Source organism: Cryptomeria japonica, chromosome 8 (genome assembly GCF_030272615.1).
Source record: "Cryptomeria japonica chromosome 8, Sugi_1.0, whole genome shotgun sequence".
In the NCBI taxonomy this organism is placed as follows: domain Eukaryota; kingdom Viridiplantae; phylum Streptophyta; class Pinopsida; order Cupressales; family Cupressaceae; genus Cryptomeria; species Cryptomeria japonica.
Window position 1 is genome coordinate 293,204,498 of NC_081412.1, and position 25,143 is coordinate 293,229,640.

General features: G+C 36.8%; 1 protein-coding gene across 2 annotated transcripts in view; it reads left to right on the forward strand.

The window, feature by feature from the left end:
• Positions 1-693: 693 nt before the first annotated feature.
• Positions 694-25,143, forward strand: part of LOC131035888 (violaxanthin de-epoxidase, chloroplastic) — a 113,176-nt gene continuing 88,726 nt past the window's right edge. The window contains exons 1-2 of one of the 2 annotated variants that reach the window (XM_057967649.2): positions 694-845; positions 15,288-15,891. In XM_057967649.2, the coding sequence (XP_057823632.2) occupies positions 15,305-15,891 (587 nt within the window). In that variant the 5' untranslated portion in view covers positions 694-845; positions 15,288-15,304. Of the gene's footprint in view, positions 846-938; positions 1,003-15,287; positions 15,892-25,143 lie in introns of those variants that run through there. The other variant, XM_057967648.2, reaches the window with a different exon arrangement.

Here is a 25,143-nt window from a genome sequence, read left to right on the forward strand (position 1 = left end):
GAAGTCATAAACATTCCTTATTAATGCCATAAATTCCATAATACTTTTCAACACTAGGGGAAGAGCACTGGTTACCGCCCATGTTCCAATTATTGTTCACTCCTTGCTCACCCAACCCCACAATAACTAATATTAAAGAACCCAAAAAAATGATAACTAAAAGTCTATTAATAAATTTCACGTGTACCAATAGCGGCCCACTTTACCTCCAATAGTTATAATTTTTGGACTATTGGAGGAGTTGTCCAACTTTATTTGTACCCATAGTGCATAACTATTGGGGCATTTGTGCATAAGTATTGACCATTTTTGAGGTGGTTGTAGTGCATGGTTATTGGGGCATGTTTAAGTAGGTATTAAGCGACACTTTGAAATGACCATTTTTTGACCCTTGTGTGCATAACAAATCCCACAACGTGTGTTGTTACTACCCATAATCCAAAACAATAGCTATAAACAATTAAATTACATATAAAAACAATAAAAAAATATCATCAAAATCTGACATAAGATCAATAGATACTTGAAATTAACTATAATAACTAGTGAAATATTCCCCTCCCCTTGTCACAAATCCAAATACAAATACAAGTGAAAGTGAGCAAGTACAAAAGATCAAATTAGTAGAGAACAAACCCACACAGAGACAATATATAGTTACTAAATAAAAGAGTAGTCTCGCGTATTCTAGACTAGTTAATGCTACTTTTGGCTGTTTTCAGCATGGAAACAAATGGGTGGAAGGCGGCTCACCCTCGTAGATATAACAAATATATTATCAAAATGAATTGTTTAATAGATACTGTGTCTCCCCAGTTTTTTAAAACTGCTGCTTTTAAATTCGGGTATGTCTCTGACCGTATAGTTTCCTGCTGCATTATTTTTTAATTGATAATTTTTTTTTGTTGTGATATTCTTTTTCAGTTGAGCAGAATAGTTGCAGCCTTTAGGTGATGGCATTTAAATTTTCCGCCTTTGTTTTGTGCTTACTGATTCTGCATGGTATAATGTTCTTTTGTGCGCTCCCTCCATTAATTAGCATTGGGTGCCTTTGTGACACAATTGCGACTGTAAGCATATCTCCATGTAATTTGAGATTCCCTTCTTGTCGAGAGGAGAAAAGAATTAGGTGGGGAATGAGGGGATCGCTGGAATTTGCCCAGTTGGATAAGTTTTTTGCACCACCGATAGTGATATGTCTGAGCTGTTCCCAGTGTTGCAAAAGATTGTAGTTTAGCCATGGAAATGCATTCCAGGGAACCCATTTAGCATAGCAAAGTTTGCATTCATTTTATTAATTTTATATGCTTGAAATTGTCGCGAGTTAGAACGTTAGGACGTGCGAATCAATGCTCCATAGTTAATCACGGCCCCTCAAAATAGCATGCCTACGAATGCTTGTATGTGGCCTTGGTTTTCTCTGCCTGTGTTGTTTTACATCAGCCACTTCTTTACTCTTAGAAAGATTTTTGTTCTGAGACTTAAAGACTTGCTCATTTTCTTTAAATTATTTTTTTAATTAGTGATTTGATAACTATACACCACACTTTCAGACTAACTGATCCCTCTCAATCTGGTACCAAGAACATTGATATGAACTAAAGGAAGACACTTGCAGCACCAAGAAGAGAGAGTCAATTGATTGCTGCAACTTAACATGTTGAGCACTTATTTGTTTTATCTGTACATAAGTATTATAAAAGGATATCCAAGGAAACTTCTAGAGGAAGGAGAAAAACAACATGGAGTTCGTTATTGGTTTGTTGAACTTTTAGTTGGACCAAGGAATAAAAATAGTATGCTGTGGAAGTGATAGACTTGCTCAGAAGTGGAACATGTTATGGGAGAGTTGTAGTATATCTTCAACATGGGTTTTGTATCTAACAATTGAAGTGCTTGATCCGTTCTGGTTGGGATGCTAGTGAAGGAAATTAGTCGATTTCCGAGCCAATTAGTTGATTGAGGTAACAAACTTGGTTGTGTAGGTGGAGCCAAGTTGCTAGATGGAACCATTGTGGATATATTATATGGTTCCTCGTTCATTTGATTTTCGCAAAAGCAATGATCTCAAATATTCTTATCAATTTTTGCATTAGCTTGAGATCTTTGTCTGATTGGCTATAATCTGTTCAAGGGTGCTGACACAACCAACAAGGATCTGCTCAAGAGTGCTAGGACTTACTGATTCTTGTTAGGATTCCCATATAATTTTTTCAGTCATTTTGGATACGATTTGAAATAAAGAAAGAGGATCTTCCAAGGTTTTACAGCCAATGATCTAAAAAACAAAATCTCTAGGCAAGTATATATGAAAACATCTCATTCCCAATACAAACCAAGACACTTATTTGCTTAACTAGTTTGCAAGAAATGAAAATTTTGGTCTTTATTCATTCTAATTGCATTGGAAAAAAGATAGTACAACAGTTCTAAGAGGCCAGCTTCTCAAGGTCATAACTACCTTACTAATTTAAATGTGATCAATAACTAGAAATATCTTGAAGAATACTTTCTGATGTGTAAGAATCCAAATTGGCACATACCCAGTGTACGATCAATGTTTCAGAATTAGAACCGGCACATAAATCCCTTTGGTTCAATCCTGAGTGTCATGAGTTCAATCCTGATTGCTGCAGATTTGAAGCTCTGATGCAGATTTGAACTAGTGAAAAATAGACTTCTGAACATGTTCACTCTAACCTCTAATGTCTAATAAGATTGTAAGAATTAGTGTCCAAAGATACCTTTGGGGATTCTGCTGGATCTCTAAGTTCAAGTTCTCTTGGATCAAACCCTGGATAGGACGACTTCATGATTTAGAGAAAATAGTTGAAGAACATTCACTAACATGCAAGTCTTTGCTCCTTTTAGAAAATTGAAATATGCTATGATGATTTTCCTTTGTGATTCCTAACTTCTTTTGTATTATCCTCTATTTACTAATGGCAAATTGAGTGTCTTTCAATACCAAGACATAACAACATGTCACACAAATGTGTACCAAGTCAGCTCATAACAGCCAGTAGAAAAGGGCAGGAAAATTGGAATTTGAATTTGAATATCTGAATAGTTGACTCATTCACATATGTTGGTGGATTGATCTTCAGTGGGACAAAAATGAACCTTGGTAGAGAAATGATAATCTTGAGATTGGGAGTGAATGAATGGACGTAGGTGCAAATATGGGTGTAATAATGAGTAGCAAGTGGCAAAGGCATATAATAAGTGTAAGTGGGAAAAAAAAGGAATGGATATGAGTTGAGGCATGAGCCAAACCAAGCACAAGAGTGTGCCACTTGTTGGGATTAGGTGTTGATGTGTTTTTTAGGACACTTTGAACACAAAATAAAATACCTAGTATTCTATCCTCTTTTGAACAAAGAAACCTCATATGCTAAATAATATGATCAAATGGGACAACTCCAAGGTTTACAATGCAAACAATTGACTTTAAGATTTGGATAGGCTCAGTGTATTTGATGTGATCTTGCTGGTAATCACAAAGGGATTTACGCTTATGAACATAGCTGGAACGTGGAATCTTACTTAACTCACTTAGAAAATAAAGGACAAAAGAGATAAAGGTTGAGAAAGTCTATGAGAACAATGATGACAATGGATGATGCTTTGATAGATGGATTCCATAATCAAGCATTGCTTCGCCATCCAAAAACAACTACACAAAACTGACGCAATCTCCAAAGGATAACGAAGGGTTTTCATATTATGAACATTCATTCAAACACCCAATATTGGCGCAATTCAAGTGAATATCCACAATTGAACTTGTGCTTAATAAGGTTCAGACTAACCATACACTGCAACTTACAATCAGCAAATTACAAATGGTATGAACTGGAATTCAAACAAGTATCATCAACATTTCTCCATTATAATTAATGAACTTAATCTGATTTTGAGAACAAGAAACCATGCAAAATGTAGAAATAACACATAGAGATCCACCATGCTTCAATGAAAATCGTGTATTTACTTCAACAAGTCTTAGCACCAACTTCAAGTTTCCTCCTCCTACTCTACTGCTAATTGCTATCTAACTGTCTACTAACCATCAACCTTTACAAATGAGAGAACTGCACCTTATATAGAGGTCTCATTACAATTGAATGGATCAAGTCAATTCATGATCAATGGCCAAGATTACATGACAAAACCCTAATTAGGATTATTTACAACTAACTTCATTTGGCCAATGAGAAAATTACATTGTAATGGACACATGTCCCTCTTTGAATGCTAACCAATAAGAAAATAGGTTGAGTATTTGAAACAATATATGATGTAGTGCTATATGTCACTTGCTCCTTCATTGGATGAGTTAGGTTCAATGTACTTGGACACATCAAGGTGGCGTCTCTTGATGAGTCAATGATGAATAGGTGCCACCTCATTATACTTGTCTTGTAGATAATCACAAAGAAATGTCCATGTTGGGCCAATATCTCTTGATACTCAACATTTCCAAACCTGTTTGACTGTGATGATTCATATTCCCAAATTGCATCATCTTTGATGATCAAGTCTTCTAACTTTGATCAACTCTTTTGAAACTATCTGGCTTAATCACACTTGCACAATTTCATCTTCATACTTGGGATTCTTCCATGTGATGTATTTCACCTCGATCCTTGCATTGAATCCTCTCTTTAGACTTGAATTCCTCGCCTTGATGCAGGGGTATCTCCATGTTGCAACGTTCCTAAACCAGGATTACCTCCTTGTACAGACCCTTATTCTTGGATTTCTAAAGGAAATTCAAGATAGTCTCATGTTTTTCCTTGTTGAATCCTCATCTTGAAGTTCTTGAACTGGTCTTCCTTTGTAGTGCAATGTTGAAATTGTAAGGTGTATATGTTGACTTCCTTCTTGCCTTGAATCTTAATGCTCATCTTGCACGCCTTAGTAAAGTTGATTTTTACATGTTCTCCACCATGCCTTCATAAATGTCTTGAATCCTGATGTTGTAAAGCGATCTCTCCTTGTGGTTGTATCCTTGAAATTTCAATGCCCTAAGTCTTCCATACTTGCATCAGATTTTGATGTTGTATTGTTTTTTTTTCCTTTGCCTATCAATATTTGTGTTGACGCCTCCCTCTTGAATCTTGATGTTGACTTGTGAAATATACCCCTTATTTTTTTCCCAATTACAATCAATGCAAACACTCGTTAGGGTTAGATAATGACAATCGAACACTGCTGAAAGTAACCCTTCCACTTTCTGATCACCAATAGCCCCATGTGGGAAGGTGAGAGCATATGGTGATAAGGGGATCGTTAGCTCAATGATCTGTTGGAAATTACAATGCAAATACAAAAATGGACAACAAGCCAACCCCTTCCGCTTATCCAACGGGTGAAAGAACTTCTACAACTATTTGGTGGTGCAACCAGCCAATTACAAGATTACAAAGAACTGTAAATAACAACAATCACTCTACCACTTATCCAGTGGTAGGACTGAAAATGGAATTGCAATCTACTCAACCGCTTATTCAGCGGGAGGATAGTGTTACAATAATAAAAGAAAGGTGGTAAGCCAACCTCTTCCACTTATTCTGTGGGACTGAGCAACAATCCAAAATAGATAGCTGTTAGTAGTACTAATTAGCTTTACAATGCACAATATGGATTTTTAGATTAAGAGATATCACTGTCCAAAGATAGGCGGCCAAGATAGCCTCTTCCACTTATGCAGTGGGACTAAAAGTAAACAAGAAACTTGCTGTTAGTACTACTAACCAGCATTACAAAATGGATAAGAATGGTAAATCAAGTGCTGATAACAAGTCCAACAGCTGCAAATAATAAGATATTCACTCCCAAACCAACATAGACCAACCACACCAAGAATGCACTCCACACTAACAACTTCAAACTCTGAAATTGCAAACTGCACATTGGGAAAATGCAGACCAGCAAGCTAAAAACTCACTAAAATGCTCACAACTTTGCCCACACTCAACGGAATGACCCCCAAACAGTTGCAAATGAAAGATATCAGATAGGCGATAAAGCTAGACCCAACAAACTGCATCAACCATCCCCCAATGAATTCTTGCACGCATTCCCAGGTAGCCCAGCATGGTATGGCTAGGGCAGAAGTACAACTTGCAATATAAAAATAAATACACAAAATTAAGCTCTACCAACTTACAAGGATAATCGCTTGGGACATAGGAAGAGAATGAGCCACTACCCAGAATGAGCTGACAGCCGGACACAGAGGTATGAACGAAAACATGCTACAGCCACACCAAACCAGCAACCTGAAAACACACTAATAGCACTCCAAAATCAGAAAACCACAAAAATCTTCATCTTCATTGAGCTCAATCTGCTTCTCTGGATGAGAAACAGTCACAAGTTCAGCTAGGTGCTATCTCTCAACCACGAAACTGAAGGCACTAGGAGGTATGCATCCCTCGAAGCAAAAGTCTGACAGTATTTCGACAACATGTCGTTATCATAGCAAATGGATACCCAAAATGAGAGCCCAAGGCCTTTATTTATAATCTTCTCTCCAAATCGAAACTTCCTTTCCCTCCAATATGGGATTAAACACTGGCATTCAAATTTCTTTTAATTTGCCTTTCATTTCATTTCATTCCATCTCCTTCCCAAATCGCCCAAGTGCATAGATGAGTCACTTTATTAAAATTGCCAATAATATAATAAGTGAGTGCTCAACATAAACTTAGGGAAATGACTTTTTAAATATTTTATTTAGCAACAATGTATTTCTTCCTTAAGCAAATATCAAATATATTGTAAAGTCATAATCCCTTTTAATGAAAAATACCTCCATGGGCCTCTAGACTTAGGCTATAAGTTGATAAATTAAATATCAAATCGACCCCCTTTATGTCATACACCATTTACGCCTAGGCCAAGGGGAAAATAATAAAGTATTAAAAAATACTTTAATTGTCATATACCAAATATTGCTCAAAATAATTTGAAGGCTGGAATTTTGAAACTGCACTACCTGCCATAGCTTCTGAACTGGACCACAGCAACCTGCCAAAAATAGCATTGCCAAAAATAGTACTTACTATAAATAGCACACTGCTAAAAATACTAAGTGTTTCCAAAGTGATTTTTATCACATTCTGAGCAGTCATCGCAACTTACTAAAAATAGTAAGTCCGGAAAAAGTTTTTAGATTCATTTGCATGTTACACTATCGCGAAGCTCTTTGAAAACCCAAAAAACCCCAGAGAAATAAGCCGCTCTCGCCTCCACTTACTAAAAATAGTAAGTTTGCCAAACTCCGTTGCTTGCTATGCATGTACCATCATTGCGAAGCTTTAGGAAAACCCAGAAGGAATCCAGAATCCAAACTGATAAACTCCAACATGTAGGCCACCAAAAATGCTGAAACATCCTCCTAGAAAATAGGAAACCCTAATTCTGCCTTTGATTGACCAATGGGTCTCAGAATTGGCCAACAGACCCCAAAACAAACTAGAGTGGAAAAGGGGACATTACAACTTGCCTCCTTTTGAGCTCCTTGTGTCAAACTTGAAAGACAATAATATCTTGTATCAAACATCAAGAAAATCATCAAAACAATCAAGTCACCTAAACTCCTACAATCTAAAAATGGCATTGACAAAACAAGGAATAAAAATCCGAAAATGGCTTTGCTGATGAAATTCGCACGAAGACTAATTTCTGCTCACTCACAGGCCTACTTTGCTCCTGCTTGTTTGAGATTTGAATTGAATTGATGCCAATTGGTAATGCACTACTCTCCTTATATAGGCATCCAAGGAAGGGTCGCATCCCTTTGCAAGCTAGGCCAACCTTGTATTGTACGACCTAGAAACCTAGTGCTTCATCCAAATAGCCTCACGTCCCCCCTCTAATAGCATGGAACGACTTGTACTATGTAGTACAACCCATTTCTTATATTTGAAACTCCTTTGCAATGTGTACGACCTGCAAAGATAATAGGAATGGCAACCAAAACAATAGATGAAGAGAACAAACTCAGGATATATACCCACACAAGCAGCTAACAGAGGATGTATGACTTGCCACAGGGGTGTGGTATGGCTAGAAAGGAACCTTCAAATAACCACCTTTAGAAATGTACGATAGCATAATAACATTACTAGCGACCAAATTCAACTAGGAAAAATAAGTATGATGCCCACCATGAAAGGTCCAAAAACAGTATGACCAAAGCTAGGATTGGTACGACCTGCCAAGACTGAAAAGTATAGGTAGCAAGAAGCTCTTCATTTTGCCCTTCGAACACAGCAAAATCTTCACAAACAATATCAAATCTACAACTTTAAAATACATAAAAAATAACCATCTTGATCAACAACCAAATAAACACCACTTGCAGCACCATTGTAATCCTTGAATGGAATTACCAAGACCAGCTGGGGGGTTTTCATCCCCAAAACCAACAACTTTTAAGATGGTTTTCCTCCTCCAGATGCTTTGGAAGAAAACAATAGCAAATATCATTTTCCAGTCTAACCTTGCAAATGAGCTCTCACCCTTCTTTTATAATTTTTTTGGAGGGAACATTCATAATTTAAAAATAACAATTCCATTATTCACCAAAATGATTTTTTTGAAGAATAAATAATTTTTCAATGTGCAAAAAGGCCCCCAAGGCTACACGTCCAACTTTTAACACACTTATAACACTGTTTAATTGAAGTATTACACTAAGCTGTCATTTTAATAATTTAACATTGTTTAATTGAAGTATTACACTAAGCTGTCATTTTAATAATTTAACACTGTTTAATTGAAGTATTACACTAAGCTGTCATTTTAATAATTCAACTTTAGACAACTTAAGTGAATAATTTAATTAATTCACCTAAATTGCAGAAAGCAATGCAATGATATAGAAATCAAATTTTGATCATACCATCATGATATTGAAGACTTGGGACCATGACCAAAGGCAACTGGGTGACTTACTAAAAATAGTACTCTTGAGAGAAGTTTGGAGAGCTACTAAGAAGCTGGAAATCAATTTTGAAAGTGTCATGCAGATCCACACCACCAACTGAGCTCATTGCCAAGACCCAAAGTCACTATTAACCAACCTTGAACACTCCAAGAAGTTTGGAGTTCTCCCCAACTTAACAAGTAGCTTACAAGAAAGCTCGAAAAATGGGCTAATTGCTCACAAATCAATTTTGCTTAAAATGGGGCATTACACAATATGGTGCATGCCATAAAGTGGTTTTGCAACTTTTGAACTTAGAATCCCTGTTTTTCTTCTACTGAGCATTCTCTTCTGTTAACTTGACTCACAAACTTCAAATTTTACGGCTTCCTTTCCCACTATAGGGTGCATGCCATTATATTGTAATGCAGCAAATTTATTTTGGACCAGCCCTTGCTACTATATGATGTACTTCTCTGTATGTGACAGTAAAACTGACCTTGAAATTTTCATGATTTCATGCACATTTTTCCTGCTTAATTTTTTTAAGATCTTCATTACTTGAATCTGTTCTTTGCATTGATCAATGCACTTGAGAGCAACTCTTCATTTTTCTTGCAAACTAAGGAGAGACAACATCAATTACATTGACAAATGGAATGGAGTCTAAAGCAGGACTCATGTTTGAGGAGAAGATAGTTTTAACTCAAAGGTCAACATAATATGAATTTTTTCGTATAGGTATAGTCAGAAAAATACTCAACACAACTGAAATCTGATTCCTGCAATTCCTTAGTATAGTAGTGTTGGTGTGTTTTTTATGCATGTGCAACTCAGAGTAAAATACCCAGAGATATCCTATTCTCTCTTGATCAAAATCTTCTATGTGCTAAACAAACGGATTGTGTGATCACAAAGATGACTGCAAGGTTCCTGATTTATGCGGATAGTCTCAGTTGGTTCGTTGTGATATGCTAGTAATCTCAAGGGGGACTTACACAATTGTCCTAGGAGTTGATCGATCTAAAGATTTTACTGATTCTTGACTTACCTTTTTTTTGGAATGATTTTCAATAAGTTCTAGTTCTAGTATGTTTTGGAAAAAAAAGGCAAAAGATGAGGGTTGAGGAAGATAATTGTAATCCTAAGCTAATCCTATGAACTTGGGAGACAAAAATTGCAAATGCGGAATCAAAACCAATTCTTGCTTTGCCAAATTCAACAACTACACAAGAACGATGCAATCTTCAATGGAATTCAAAAGATTTTCATATTACTCATATTCACCAACATTTTGAACAATGAATAAAGCAATAGAAGTAAAGAATGGAATTCAAAAGATTTTCATATTACTCATATTCACCAACATTTTGAACAATGAATAAAGCAATAGAAGTTAAGTTTTCTTTACTGGTTCAAACTAATTTTGCACAATAACTGAAAATCATCCAATTATCAAAAGTATGAACACATCATTCCACATTGAGCAATTCCATCAAATCCTTCATTCAATCTAACAACTTGAAAACACAACCTACTCTAATGAGAGCAAAGAAATCAAAAGTATCACCAACAATTGAACAATGAATTATGTCTTAGCACTTAAAAAGTATCACTACAACAATTTCTCCGAAGTCTCTCATTACAAATGAGAGGAGGAGGGTTTATATAGACACCCCATTACAAAGCAACGAACTAGATTGATCCAAGATCAACAACCAAGATTAACACACAAAACCCTAATTAGAGTTAATTGCAAAAAAACTCCTTTTGGCCAATGAGAAAATTATAATGTTTTGGGTAACTAATGAGAAAATAGGAGCCATTTAACATCTTCCACTTGCTGAGTCTAGTTTATTGCACTTGAACATGTCTGACTTGGAACCCTTGGATTGGTTGATTGATGACTAGGATGCCACCTCAGCTTGCCTTGCATATTTGATTCTCCATCATGAAGAAGTATTGATACTTTATTCTTGGATTTCCAAAGGAAATTCAAGATGATTAGCACATTTTCTTCATTGCACTTATCGATCCTTGGTGTGGAATCTTTCTAAAGTTTTATTTATGTTCGAACTAATCTTCATCTTCACTTTGATCTTGTGCTTCTTGAACAATACTCCATATTGACAAGTTTTTTCCTTTTGATTTTGGATTTCCAAAAGAAATCCAAGGTCGATGTAGAGCCTTTCATCCTTGAATGACTTAGTCTTTTTGAATGTCTTGATGGAGTGTAAGTCCTTCTTTGTTCCTTTCATCCTTGGATTCCACCTTGAAGCATGAATGTTGCCCTTCCATGCGTTGTGGAATCATCTTTCTGACTGGTTCCTTTGTTTCATCTTCACCTTTTTGGAAATCCCTTCCCGAGTTGTCATCTACCACCTGAAAATCATGAAATTTTTTTCAGTTAAAAACAATAAGGGGATTTGATATTCACTTAAGGAATTTTGAAGGATAACTCTGATTTTGCTCATTAAATTCTTGAAATCAGACTTAATCCAGTCTGGAAAAACGAAAATCAGAGTTAGAGAAATTCTGAAAAATTAAAATCAGACTTGGAAAATTCTGGAAATTGCAAAACTAAGTCTGATTTATGAAATTTCTGCCCTCAAAATTGAAAAAGCACAAAAAGAAACACCATTCCTTGAAGAATTTGAGGTGGGAAATCATGTGCAAATCTGAGAATCAGAATTTTTAGATTGAAAGAAGGCAGTCTTGAAGTGTAATTTGAACTTGAAACTCTGAAAATCTGCCTTAGAAATTTTTATAGACCTGAAAATATTGAAGAAATTCCTAAAAAGAATTGCTTCCAACTTGGCCTGATTTCTTCCTTGGATTGTCTTGCACCTGAAATTCACTTTGAGAATCTACCTTACAACTTGAAAGAAATTCTTTCTTGAGCTCCACTTTTGAATTTTGAGAAGCAACTTGTGAATGAATGAATACCAATGCTTGTGCTCAACATTTGTTTTATTTCACTTTTTCCCTTTTTGTTTCGTTTTTGTGTTTTATTTCTCTTTTACTTAGCAAAAATTTCTTCTTTGCAATACTTAGGCAAACTTTTTGCTTTAATTCCTTTTTCCTTTCCTTCAACACTTTGCCAAAAATTTCAAGCTCCTCTCTCTTTCAGCTGGGCAAATTCTTCTTGTGCTTTATTTTTTATTTTTTGCTTTAATCATTTATGCCTTCAACACTTAGGCGAATTCCTTCTTGCCTTTGACTTTGTGAGCCACCTCTCTTGAGTGAACTTCACCTTGTTTTAGTCTTTTTGCTTTATTTCCATTTTTACTTTGTCACAAATTTTCAAACTCCTTTCTCTCACTTAGGCAACTTTTCTTCTTCGCTTTATTTGCTTTAATCATTGCCAAAACTTTCCTTGGCGGACTTCATCATGACTTGGGAATTTTCCCTAATTCCTAAGGCAGACTTGATATGCTGATAGGGAATTATTACCATGCCATGGGCAAACTTTGCATGAGGATAAGGAAATTTGCTTACCTAGAGGATGGACTTTGCTGATAGACAAGGAACTTTCACCTAGCATAGGGTGGACTTAGTCTTGGAGGAAGGAACTTTTCTATGTGTCTAGGCGGACTTCAATGCTAGTCAAGGAACTTATCACTAGCCATGGGCGGACTTTGCCTTGAGTTAGGGAACATTTCATTCACCTTGGGCGGAGTTGATGTGTAACTAAGGATATTTTCTTTCATTCTTCCTTGAGTGGACTTGGATGTGGCATGAAGAATTCTTGCTTGAAGAAGGGCGGACTTTACTTACCATTTGAAATCTTCCTAACACCATGGGCAGACTTGATGTCTTGTTTGGAAACTCCACCTAGTTGCCATACTTAACCAAAATTTCTGACTTGTCCCTTCTCAAAGCACTCATACTTAACCAAATTTTACACCTACTCCTAGGGCGGACTTCAAGGTGTCTTAGGAAATTTCTTACCAAGGGAGGGGCAGACTTTGGTTGTACTTTAGGAACATTTTCCTCATCTTGGGCGGACTTTTCTCTTGCCCAAGGAACTTTTTTCCTCCATGAGTGGACTTCATGCATGGAAAGGGAAGTCTTCCACAAGGGATGGGTGGACTTTGCTTGTGCACAAGGAACTTTCTTCCCTTCCAAGGTGGATTTCACTATGTCCAAGGAATTCCTCGTGCCTTGAGTTAACTTCACTTCAATTGGAAATTTTCCTCTTTCTTAGGCGATCTTCATGATTTGCCCAAGGAATTTCTTGATTTTGATTCCAGACTTAGCCATTTTCTTATGATCTAGCTTTTTAGAAATTATCCCCTGGATTCAAAAGCCATTTCATACTTGGTTTGTTTTGGATGAATTCTTCTGATTAGACACTTCTCTTGACCTTGAAACCATCGATGACCTCAAAAGCAAAAAAAAGGAGCAACTTTCTATTTTTAGAAAAAAAGCAAAAAGCAGACTGAAAAAGTAGGTTCCCGGATTGGCCCCAAAATGCCAAAAACAAAACTTTCTAAATTTAGCAAAAAGCAAAAATGCAAAATTTTCTAAAAATAGGAAGTTGTTAGAATTGACCCCGAGAAATTGCGATTCTACTTCTTCGACCTATTCGGGCACATCTATAGCATCAAAACACCCTTTCGACCATTCCTTCACTTTACCAACTTTGGCGACTCTTTTCAAATTTTGAAACCCTGACTCATTTGCAGAGACAAGAGAAATTGGAGACAAAATGCTAAGACACCAAAACACTAACCTAAAAAGCAAAAAAAAAGGGGGTCCCCATTTGCAATGGGGTGATGTGTGAAAATGTCACAAGAAGTAGGAGTTCACAATGCCAAGTCTGAATAAACAAAGGTGCAATACAGTGTTTGGGAAAAAACTATTTCTTATTTTATTCTTTCCTTTAATAAGTACAAAATTTTGTTACATTTGGTTACAATCAATTGTTTGGAATGTAATACGGGACAATGATAGCCTCTTCATGTGGAGGGCATGGAATAAGGGTAACGGGCCAGGAAAAGATAGTACCTTTGATGTAGTGATTTACACTTTGCAGCATACCGGTGATCCATGGGGTAGGAATCAAGAGGAAACAGTGCTTTAGGATGATGAATCATGTGGACAAAGGAGGCAAGGCCTGCTTTGTAGAGGACACAAGATAAAAATATATACCCAGTTAGTATGTAATTATCATATTGTGAATTTGTTTTGCATTGAATACTTTTGGAGGTTTACCCCTTGGAAGTGGCTTATTATTATCAATTGTTTGCAACATACTTCCTATTATGTTCTTCTCTTGTGCAAGTAATTTTATTAAATTCTTCCTTACAGATTTGTGCTGCCATGGGGACACTCATACTCATGCATTCTATGCCACTAAACCTAACATGGATTTAATGAGCATAACCATCAACATTAAAACTAACAGCATCATCGCTGGAATTCTCCATGCCAATAGTTCATGGAAGGTCACATTATCTTACTTGATAATAGAATTACGTTATGATCATTCCATCATCACAAATACTAACAGCATCCTTAATTCTAGAGTTACTAACAATAGTGTTACATCACCACCTTCTACAGGGTAATCAGAATTATCATTTCTCACACCGTCTTTTCCTTTACCAAGGTCTCCTACAACAGCACAACTGAGGATCCACCCACCAAGACCACTTTTGCTAACTCTCACTTAGATTGTTTTTAGAAATGAAAGTGGGTAAGGTGCTAGGGACTTTGCATGATAGGTAGCCTTAGACGCTTAATACTTATGAAGTGGTATAGTGAATTTTCAGTTGATAATTTGGCACATTGTACAAGTTAGTTTAGCCACGTGTCTTTTAAAGCCCACTGCCAAATAGATAATGTTCTCTCTTCCTCTTGGAGTTATCATCTTTCATCACTGGTCCCATAAATTTCATCTCTAATATTCTTATGTGGAATGATCATCTTTGTATATATTTCATCTGGCATGGTAGTATAAAGAGGTGATAAATCATGCCTTCTAGTTTGTCGTATTCCCTATTATTGTAATGGATGCTGTGACATTAAACTTGATGTGTAGTTAGTTTTGTTATGTGTTACATGCAAATTTTTGTGACAATAAGTTTGGACCTAATCTGTTCTAGATGTTGGTATAGTTTGGTTGTCAATCATACATTCTTAATAGCCAACTTGAGATAATCACACATGTACAAAATAGTACCCTGGGATTATTTGTAATAACCATACCCAGTTGAGTTAAGGGCTACTGCTTCTCCATTGTGAACATTTTTCTTTGTTCAGCATTTCTTTTTGGTACATTAGAAAGTTCTAAAGAAAACTATCTTGGTTTAATGGACACTTTTTTTGCATTTATGTGCAGGTGATCCATTTAATGATATGGCCTCATCTCCATCATCTCTTCATAGGTTCTATCAGACTAAAATTTTAGTGAAAAGTTCGAAGGAATCCTCTCTGACTGGCAATAAAAGATATAGAAATACAGCTTTAAATTGTTGGAAATGTGTCAGGGGTAAGCCTTGGCCTAAGTATCAATTTCATAACTTCACAGTTTGTGAGAGAAATGACTCACATGAGATCAAATGCAAAGAGAAATTATTTGGCCAAACCATAGCTTACAATATGCCAAATTGGAGTGGAAAATTTGCTGGATACCAAATGAAGGCAATTTTTTTTAGAGTTCTTGACCCACAAAAAGTGAACACACGTGTGCAGACTCACATTTTTGAAGATGAAGCAAACATTCATCTAAGCAGATGGAACAGAAAAAGGACATTTCTACAGGTTTGGAAGGCCATTAAAAGTACAAAGGCATGGCTATTAGATCTACAGAATGATGCGAATTGTAATACCAGCCCACAAACCACAGTGGCAGCGATCTTCCTATCATGGATTCTTTTGTTTAATCTGCCTGCTTATGCTACTGATGCACTGAAGACATGTACTTGTTTGTTGAAAGAGTGCAGGTATTATACTGCCCTACAGCTCTATAGCCTCTTTTCTCATAATAATGTTTTTGAAGGCAATCTTTTGTATTTCTTAACAGTTTTCATTTCAAACAGTTGTTTTTAGGTATGTTTACACTCTATACATGTATGTCTCTCTGTGTGTGTATTTGTGTTTTGTTATGTAATATATGTTGGAAATGGAAACAATGATACATATTTTATGAGTTAGACAACATCATATGCATTTCAAGTGATAAAAGCCACACTTCAAATGTGGGTTTATTCACAAAATGTTCCTTTACACTGAATAAGAAATAAATCACTGGAAGACACAAGTCAGTAAATTATTTCGACTTGAGATAAATGAATGCTGATATGTTTGTGGTTTTCTTCCAAGCAACAGACAACTTTTTTTTTTTTTTTTTTATTCAAAATCATCATTTGACCATATAGGGAAAGAGTACATTAAGATGCATGGATTCCGATTGATCTCATTGTTCATCATTAGTCAAATTCTTCTACTTGTAATTACAAAAACTTTGTTGTGATTGACATTATCTTCTATAGAGAGTTGTCCTCCTCATTTAAGTCTTTATGACATGATTAACTTCTAACTTATTCAAGACAAGGAAAAGATACTGATTTATTTTTTACATCAATGATAGAGCATAGCTTTTTCATGTTGGATACTGCTAGGAATGAAGATCATCAATGCATCATAGGTACTGAATGTTGAAATGGCTGTAACCAAGTCTCTGAAAAAATACTGAGATCCTGTTTTCTGTGACAACCTAGCTCTGAAGAGCCAATGCAAGACATTTCAAAGAGTTGATACAATTAAAGCAACATGATTTAGTGGAGGATTATGTGGCAGAATTTCAAAGAATTTCAGTCATGGCACCCGGTGTTATTGAAGGAAGGTTTACATACCTATTTATTGAGGGATTAACAGAGTCAATCCGTGGCTTGGTGGGCGCTCTTGATCCTACATCACTATAATATGCAATCCAAAAGGCATTAAGGTTAAATGTTACAACGACTAAGGATAGGACCTGTTCCAAAAATACACCACTGGGGTCGCATAAGCAACTCCCTTAGAAGATAAATTGGCAACCAAAGACATTGCCTCCTCAATTCAACACAACAGAGGAATCCAAGATAGTGCTTCTGAAGAAAGGGTTGTGTTATGCTTGTAAGGAAAAATGGGAACTAGGCCATCAATGTTCAAAAAGGGGACAAGTACACAATTTAGAAGCAATGATGGATGAGGAAGAATTTGAAACTAAAAGAAAGAAGAGTAAATAGGACGATGAATAATTTTCAAGTGGTGCATTGGCCACACTTGAGGGGTACCCACGTATCTACCCTTTAGAATTTGTAGTGTGTTACAAGGACAAAAAGTGATTGTCTTAGTGGATAGTAAGGTTAGTAATGAGAATGAAGTTAGAAGCTGAATTTTTTTAAGGTTTCAAGGTAGTCATGGTAGATGGATTCACTACCCCTTGCACACAAAGAATTCAGAAACTAACAATCACCTTGGGGAGACATAAGATAAGTGAGGATTTTTCATGTAGATATGGGAGAGATGGATGTGGTGTTGGGCATCCAATGGTTACATTCCTTAGAAAGTTATTATCAAGACTTTCAAAAGATAGAACTATGTTTCCAACATGATGGCCAAGAAGTAATTCTCCAAGGCCTATTGAATGGGTCCCCAAGGGTGGTGTCATCAAAAGGATGGAAAGAGATTTTAGGCATGGGCAAGTAGAGTGGGTGACAAAATGCATGATCCTTGATAGATCTTCATCTAAAGGAGGGAAAACTATACATGTTGATATTCAATCTATCATAGACAAGGATAAGACAATTTTTAGCAATATTCCATTGGGACTACCTCCTAAGAGAGATTTTGAACATACCATTGAACTAGAAGAAGGGACAAAACCTATCATTACCACACCTTACCACCACCCAAGGAAATATAAGGAAGAAATTGAGAAAACCATTAGGGAGTTACTTGAGATGGGGCATATACAACCTAGTTCTAGCCCTTTTGCTTTTTTTGTAGTGTTAGTAAAGAAAAAAAAATGGCACTATGAGAATGTGTGTAGATTATACGACTCTTTATAAAAAAGCTATCAAAACCAAATATCCATTCCCTAGGGTAGATGAGTCACTAGATGAACTTCATGGTACAAAATACTTCTCCTAGATAGACTTACGTTTTGGGTATCATCAAATAGGAATGAGGAAATATGTTCTTAAAACAGCCTTTAGGTGTCATTTTGAGCATTTTGAATTCCTAGTCTTACCATTTGGACTAACTAATGCCCCGACCACATTTCAATCTTGCATGAATTACATATTCAGCAAGCAATTAAGGAAATTTCTTTCGGTGTTCTTTGACAATATATAAAACTTGGGGAGATCACTAGAGACATATTGATGAAGTCTTGGGGATACTTGGGCAACAATCGTTATTTGCTAAATCATCCAAATGTGAATTTGGGATGGATGAAATTTTGTATTTGGGACACAAAATCAATGCCCAGAGAGTTAGTGTGGATGAAGAATAGATCAAAGCAATAAGAGAGTGGCCACGATCAAGGACTTCAACCCATTTAAGGGGATTTCTAGGACTTTGTAGCTATTATAGAAGGTTTGTCAAAGGATTTTCAAGGCTTACAACCTCATTGACAAATTTGAGTAACAAGGGTGCTTTTACATGGAACGAGAGGGTCCAACAAGCTTTTGACAAACTTAAAGAAATAATGAGTTCTTGTTTAGTGTTAGCCATTCCAAGCTTCTCTCTTCCCTTTAGAATGTGATGCTTGTGGGGACGGCATCATAGCTATACTAATGCAAAATAAACACTCACTAGCCTTTGAAAGTCTCAAAATTAAAGAGATGGAGAAGAATTACTCTATTTATGACAAAGAAATGTTAGCAATTATACATGCCTTAGCCAAGTTTAGACACTACTTGGTTTGTGGAAGATTTATTGTCAAGATCGACTATAACAACCTAAGGTTCTTTTGAACCAAAAAGATCTAAATGATAGGCAATAGAAGTGGGTTTGAAAGTTGCAAGCCTATGACTTTGATATTGAATACATGAACGGAAAGAATAATGTTGTGGCTGATGCTTTATCAAGGCCTCACCTATGTTCTATGATGAACATATCTAGGGATTGGAAGAATTCAATACTTGCAAAATATGCCAAGGATGTATTAACAAATGACACATTGGAAGGATGTAAACAACAAATATGCCGTTAGGAATAAATAGTACTTTGTTTATGTTTTGTTAATAATGGTAGTGTAATCAGTTCCCAAGAGTTGTGTCGATTGCCGATGGTTGGCAATCTTAACCAACCGTTCGGTACTATTTATATTGTTGTTGTATCGGGAACAGGGAGATAGTGACGATGTACAAACATTACACTTGTGAATAAAGGAATATCATTTTGGCCATATCATGTGTTGAATATCTTTTGCTATTAGTTTTGTTATGTTCTATGTTTTGTTTTTTCCCGTAAGTTAAAGTTATTCCATTTGGGAGTATGAAATGTCCCCCCACAATTTTTAAACACAATAACTTCACCCATTAGCGTTAACATGATGAAATTTTAAGAGCAATGCATATTGGCGGTTAGACCAGCCACTTCCACTTCTCAGCGGGATAAAGAAATGCTGGAAATTAACAACTTGGCGGTATAACCAGCCAATTACAAATCCAAGAGGACTGAAATTAAACAAGACAATCACTCAACCACTTATTCAGCGAAAGGATTGGAAATAACAACCATCACTCAACCACTTATTCAGCGGGAGGACTGGAAATAACAATCATCACTCAACCACTTATTTAGCGGGAGGACAGGAGTACAAAATAGAATAGAGATAGGCAGCAAGTCAACCTCTTCCACTTGTGCAGTGGGTGATACAAGAAGTATAGTGTAGAAATATAATGGACTATTTCAGTACTAATAAATACAACCTTACAATGACAACTCTGCAAAATACTTGTTAGTAAGCTCCATTCTCTAAGAGATACAAGAAGATACTCCAAGAAGCTACAAATATGAATACTAGAAAATACAATCCAAAAAGATCACTTTACCAAATCTGAAATAACATGCCAACAACACTAAAAACCAGGCTAGTAGCACTGTGAAGTCCGTATTTCCTTCAAGACACCTCCGAATAGCTCCAAATCAGTGGCAAATAAGAGCTAGGAAGGGGATGCCCAAGTCTCAACCAACAAACTAATCCCAACACCCTTCACACATTAATGCATGCATCCCAAGGTCACTTCTAGCATGGTATGACCTTCTTGGAGAGGGGCGCCTGCCTTAAAAATCCAGCTCTTTGTTATAATTCATGAAACTTAACAAAAAGGGATGCCTAGTAGAGAAGAATCCAACGAGCCAATACCTAGAATGATTAGACAATCAGGCAGGGAGATATGATCGAATAATTGCTTCAGCCATGAACAAACCAGCAACATACAAAATCACACTAACACTCAGAAAACTGAAAATACAATAACAAAATCCATCTCAATGTAGCTCATTCTATTCCTCTGGATGAGAAATAGGCTCTCCAACAGCTAGGTGCTATCTCTCAAGCACGAAACTGGCACAAGCTAGGAAGCTCTCAACTTCGAAGCACAAGTCTGACACAAATTCGGTAGCACTTCGTTACAAATTTTCATGGATCTCCAAATGAGGAGTAGAGCCTTGTATTTATAGAAAAAACCTCCTCAAATTCAAATTCAACTCCCCTCCAAATTGACATGAAATCAAATGCCAACTTGGACCCCCAAAGCAATATAATATCTGTCTTTATTTTAAATCATATATTCCTCCAAAAGGGACGCCCACTTAAATAATTGTTTACACATTGCAAATTATAATCTTTTAATGAAATAACTCCAAAGTGGACGTCCAATCTTACGTCATAAAAATAATACTTTTAGCACCAAATCGACCCCTTAAGTCATAACATAAGTCACACGCCTAGGCCATGGGGAAACATTAAAAGTATTAAAAAACAAACTTTTTTCCATATACTGAACACTGACATAGAGAGCTGAAGGCCAAAGGTATCGAAAACTGCACTGTCAGAAATAGCCTCAGAACTAGACCACAGAAACTTGCCAAAAATAGTATTGCCAAAAATAGTACTTACTATAAATAGCATACTGCTAAAAATAGTAAGTGTTTCCAAAGTGATTTTAACCACATTCTGAGCAGCCAATGCAACTTATTAAAAATAGTAACTTCGGAAAAGTCTTCAAATCTAGTTGCATGTCACACCATCATGAAGCTCTCTGAAAACCTAGAAAAACCTAGATAAATGAGCTGACCTCACCTCCACTTACTAAAAATAGTAAGTTTACCAAACTCCACTGCTTGCTAGGCATGTACCATCATTGCAAAGCTTTCTGAAAACCCAAAAGGAATCTAGAATCAAAACTGTAAAACTCCAACATGCAAGCCACCAAAATTGTCGAGACATCCTCCTAGAAAGTAGGAAACCCTAATTTCTGCTCTCGACTAGCCTATGGGTCTCCGGAATAGGCTAACGACCAATTGAACTGATTACTGCTGAGAAGGGGACATTACAGAGTAAACATCTTGGTGCCATTGCCAATTCGAACCTAGAGATTTGAGATTACCTTGAGAGTGGCAATAGGCATGGGGGAGTAATGGGTTGATCATTTGAACAACAAGTACTAGGAACGAAAAGTGACACCAAGGAAGAAACACTAGAAGATCAGTTGATGTAGGACTTGGTGAACTTGTGGGAGGTTTTGGTCGTTTAGTACGTGCAGAGGGAAGCTCGAGAGAGAGTAGTCCCTAAGAGCATGGTACGCAATGAACTCTTAGTGAACCACACGGTCTTCGATCTTCTCGGCAGAATCCCAAGGCTATTGGCACAAAATTTGATTGAATTGCAAGACTAGCAAGAGGAAAGGAACCGAGAGCAACGTCGACAACAAATACTGCAACGATATGAAGAAAGGACTCGTAGGGAGGAAGAAGAGCGGGATATTGGCAGATGCCGTACTGTTGTGACGTTTTCACACATCGCCCCATTGCAAATGGGGACCCCTGCTTTTTGCTTTCTAGGGTTTGTTTTTTTAGGTCTTTTAGGGTTTTGTCCGTTAGCCTTTGCGTTTTGAGTGTCGCCAAGGGGATCACATGGATAGCAAGTCCGGCTTGAGTGATGTCCTGATCCTGAAATTTTGGCTAAGTCTGAAAGTCCTGATCCTGAAAATTGGCTAAGTCTGGAATGTCCTGATCCTGAAATTTGACTAAGTCTGGAAATTGAAAAACCTCAAAAAACTAGATTTTGCAATATAACTCCTGGAGGTCTGAAACCACTCTCAAACATCCTGAAAGTATATATGGAATATAACTTAAAGTATAAGTGACATTCACTTATACTTAAATGTTATATTCCATAAAATTATCCTGATAGAGAGTTCAAAAAGTCAAATTTCGCTCCTGTCCTTCACTGAGGATCCAGAGCGAATTTCGCTCCTGACCCTCTCAGGAGGACCAAGGCGAATCGCTCCTGTCCCTCACCAAGGGTCCAGGGCGAAAAGGCTTATTGGAATCATTCCTGACCTTGTTTGGTTAAATTGAGACATCAAAGGCATGGTGAAGGACGAAATGAACGTGATAAAGCATCCAGACTTGATTAAAGACAATGAAATGATGGAGTTTTTGCCTAGAGGGGTAATTTCGCTCCTGTCCCTCATTGAAGGACCAGAGCGATTTTCTTTATATACACATTTTTAGACCTTTCTTGGACTTGAACTTTTATTCATAGTGTGTAACAAGGTGAAATCTTCCCTAGCAAGGACATTTCGTGATGAAAGGAGAAGCATTTTGGCCTAGAAGGCAAAATTCGCTCCTGTCCCTCACTGAAGGACCGGAGCTTGAATTTCAAATTTGCACTATTTTTGCAAGATCAAAATGATTTTATGATTTGAAGAGATTAAGGAAAACATGATTTGTGCGTTGAATATAATTTGAGTGGTCCACAAGCAAGGAAATATACCAAGATGACAAAAGGCGCTCCTGTCCCTCTCCAAGGGTCCAGAGTGATTTTCTAAAAAGTGCAAATTTCTTGCAAAGACAAGGCAAGTTTTGTGATTGAAATGAATGGAAGAAGGCATGTTTAGCCCGTTGAAGATAATTTGGAAGGCCAGCAAAGGACGGATAAGCTTGAAATTGCAAAATCGCTCCTGTCCCTCTCTGAGGGACTAGGGCGAAAAACCTAATATCCAACCCTTCCCTCCAAGTTTGGACAAATCTAGGCCAAGGCGCAAGTTTGAAATGATGTTTGAAACGCCTTGAGGTGGAATTAAGATGCAAGATTTACAAATTTTGATGACAATTTGCAAATTCGCTCCTGTCCCTCTCCAAGGGTCCAGGGCGAAGTTGGTGATATCCTTCATTTTTACATTGTTTGAGCGTTGATATTCTTAAAATTCACCAAATTTGCTCACTTCGAAGCCTTTGGAAGATTAAATCAAATTCACATTAAATTAAAGGCATTTCAATTTAATAAATTAATTTTGTACCTTGAAATAATCAAAATAAACATCTTAGAGGTATTGAAATTAATTTAATTAAAAAGTTGAGCGCTTAATAGTCATTATTTTGCCTTTATTGTTAAGTCGGCCTTCTTCTTAGTGGGATTTTATTTTATTTTAAAGCTTATTTGCTAGGTCGGCCTCAACAAGAATCAAGGTAAAGCGCTCTATATATTGGAGGTGTGTTTTTTCATCATTCAAATCATTCAATCATCCTTTCAAGTGTGAATTTGGAGAGCTAATTGAAGGTGCGAAATCTAGCTGGAATGGAGCGAATTTCTACTAAGTGTGGAGACTAAGGAGGGCGAAATTCATTTTGTAAAGGCAATAGGAAGGCGAATTTCCAGATTTTTGAAGAGGCTAGTGGAGTTTATTATTTTCCAAGCTAGAGGAGGCACAATTTGTTCAAGAGAAGGCTTTGATCTACATTTTGCCTAGCGAATTTCATCTATTTTTGCATCATTTCTTAGAGTTTAATACTTAAGGGGAGGTATGGCGAAATCATCTTGACACCATTATTGAAGATTTGAATTTTGAACTTTTATTTTGAAAATTCTAAGTTTGGCATAGTTAATTAGGAAATGATAACTCAAGATTTATCATGAAGTTTCCTAATTAAAATCTTAAATCTTCCTTTTGAATCCTAATTTCTACACTTCAAGATATATTATTAATTGTGAAATGTTGTGTAGGTGTCAAGATGGCGACTCCCAAGCTCGAAGGATCTACAAGTTGGCAGGTTCTCATCAAGGGCGATCAAGCAAGGATAAAGGCGACCTCCTCCAGTCTAGCATCGACAGGGACGACCTTCTTCGATCCAGCGTCATCAGGATAAGGGCAACCTCTTCCAGTCCGGTATCCCAAGGCGAGGTATGTCATCATCCTGCACAACAAGGACACAAGAAGTCAGAGCAAGGGTTCGTTGAAGAAGCAGATAGTTCCAGATGAATTAATTAAAGCTAGCTTCTCAACAACATCAAATCGAATATCTACCAAGTTACAAGTGTCAGACAAGGTGGCATCCTAGTCATCACTTCTCCAGTCGGATTGGTCCACCTCAGCATGTCCAGATTCAATGTACCTAACTCATGGAAGGTGGCACAAACTTCAATGTACCTATCCCAGCTATCCATTGGTGGAATTTTTCGGAGAGGACATGTGTCCAAGCAATACAATTTTATCATTGGTCAAGCATTAAATGTTATGTAATGGTTGTAACAAACCCTAATTAGGGTTTTCATTGTAAAATCTTGGCCATTGATCTCGAATTGATCTAAGCCATCGAATTGTATTAAGGGCACTATATAAGCCCCAGCTCTTCATTTGTAAAGGCAGTTAGAGGCAGTTAATAGAAGACAGATAGAGAGTAGTTAGAAGGTGATTAGAATAGCAATTAGAGTAGAGTAGAGAGAGAAGGCAAAGATTGTTGCCAAGATGTTGTTGTAAAAGACTTGTAACTTCATTGAAGAAATGGTGAAATTTATGGGTCGATTCGACAATTTGCATGGTCTCTATACTTCTCATATTTGATTTCATGTTATTAGATGAGTGGAAGAAATGTGCTTGATTGATGGTGAAATTCGTATATCCATACTACTAGCAGTTTGTTGATTGCAGACTTGCCTTGCATAGTCAACTGGAATCATTTAGCTTAAGCTT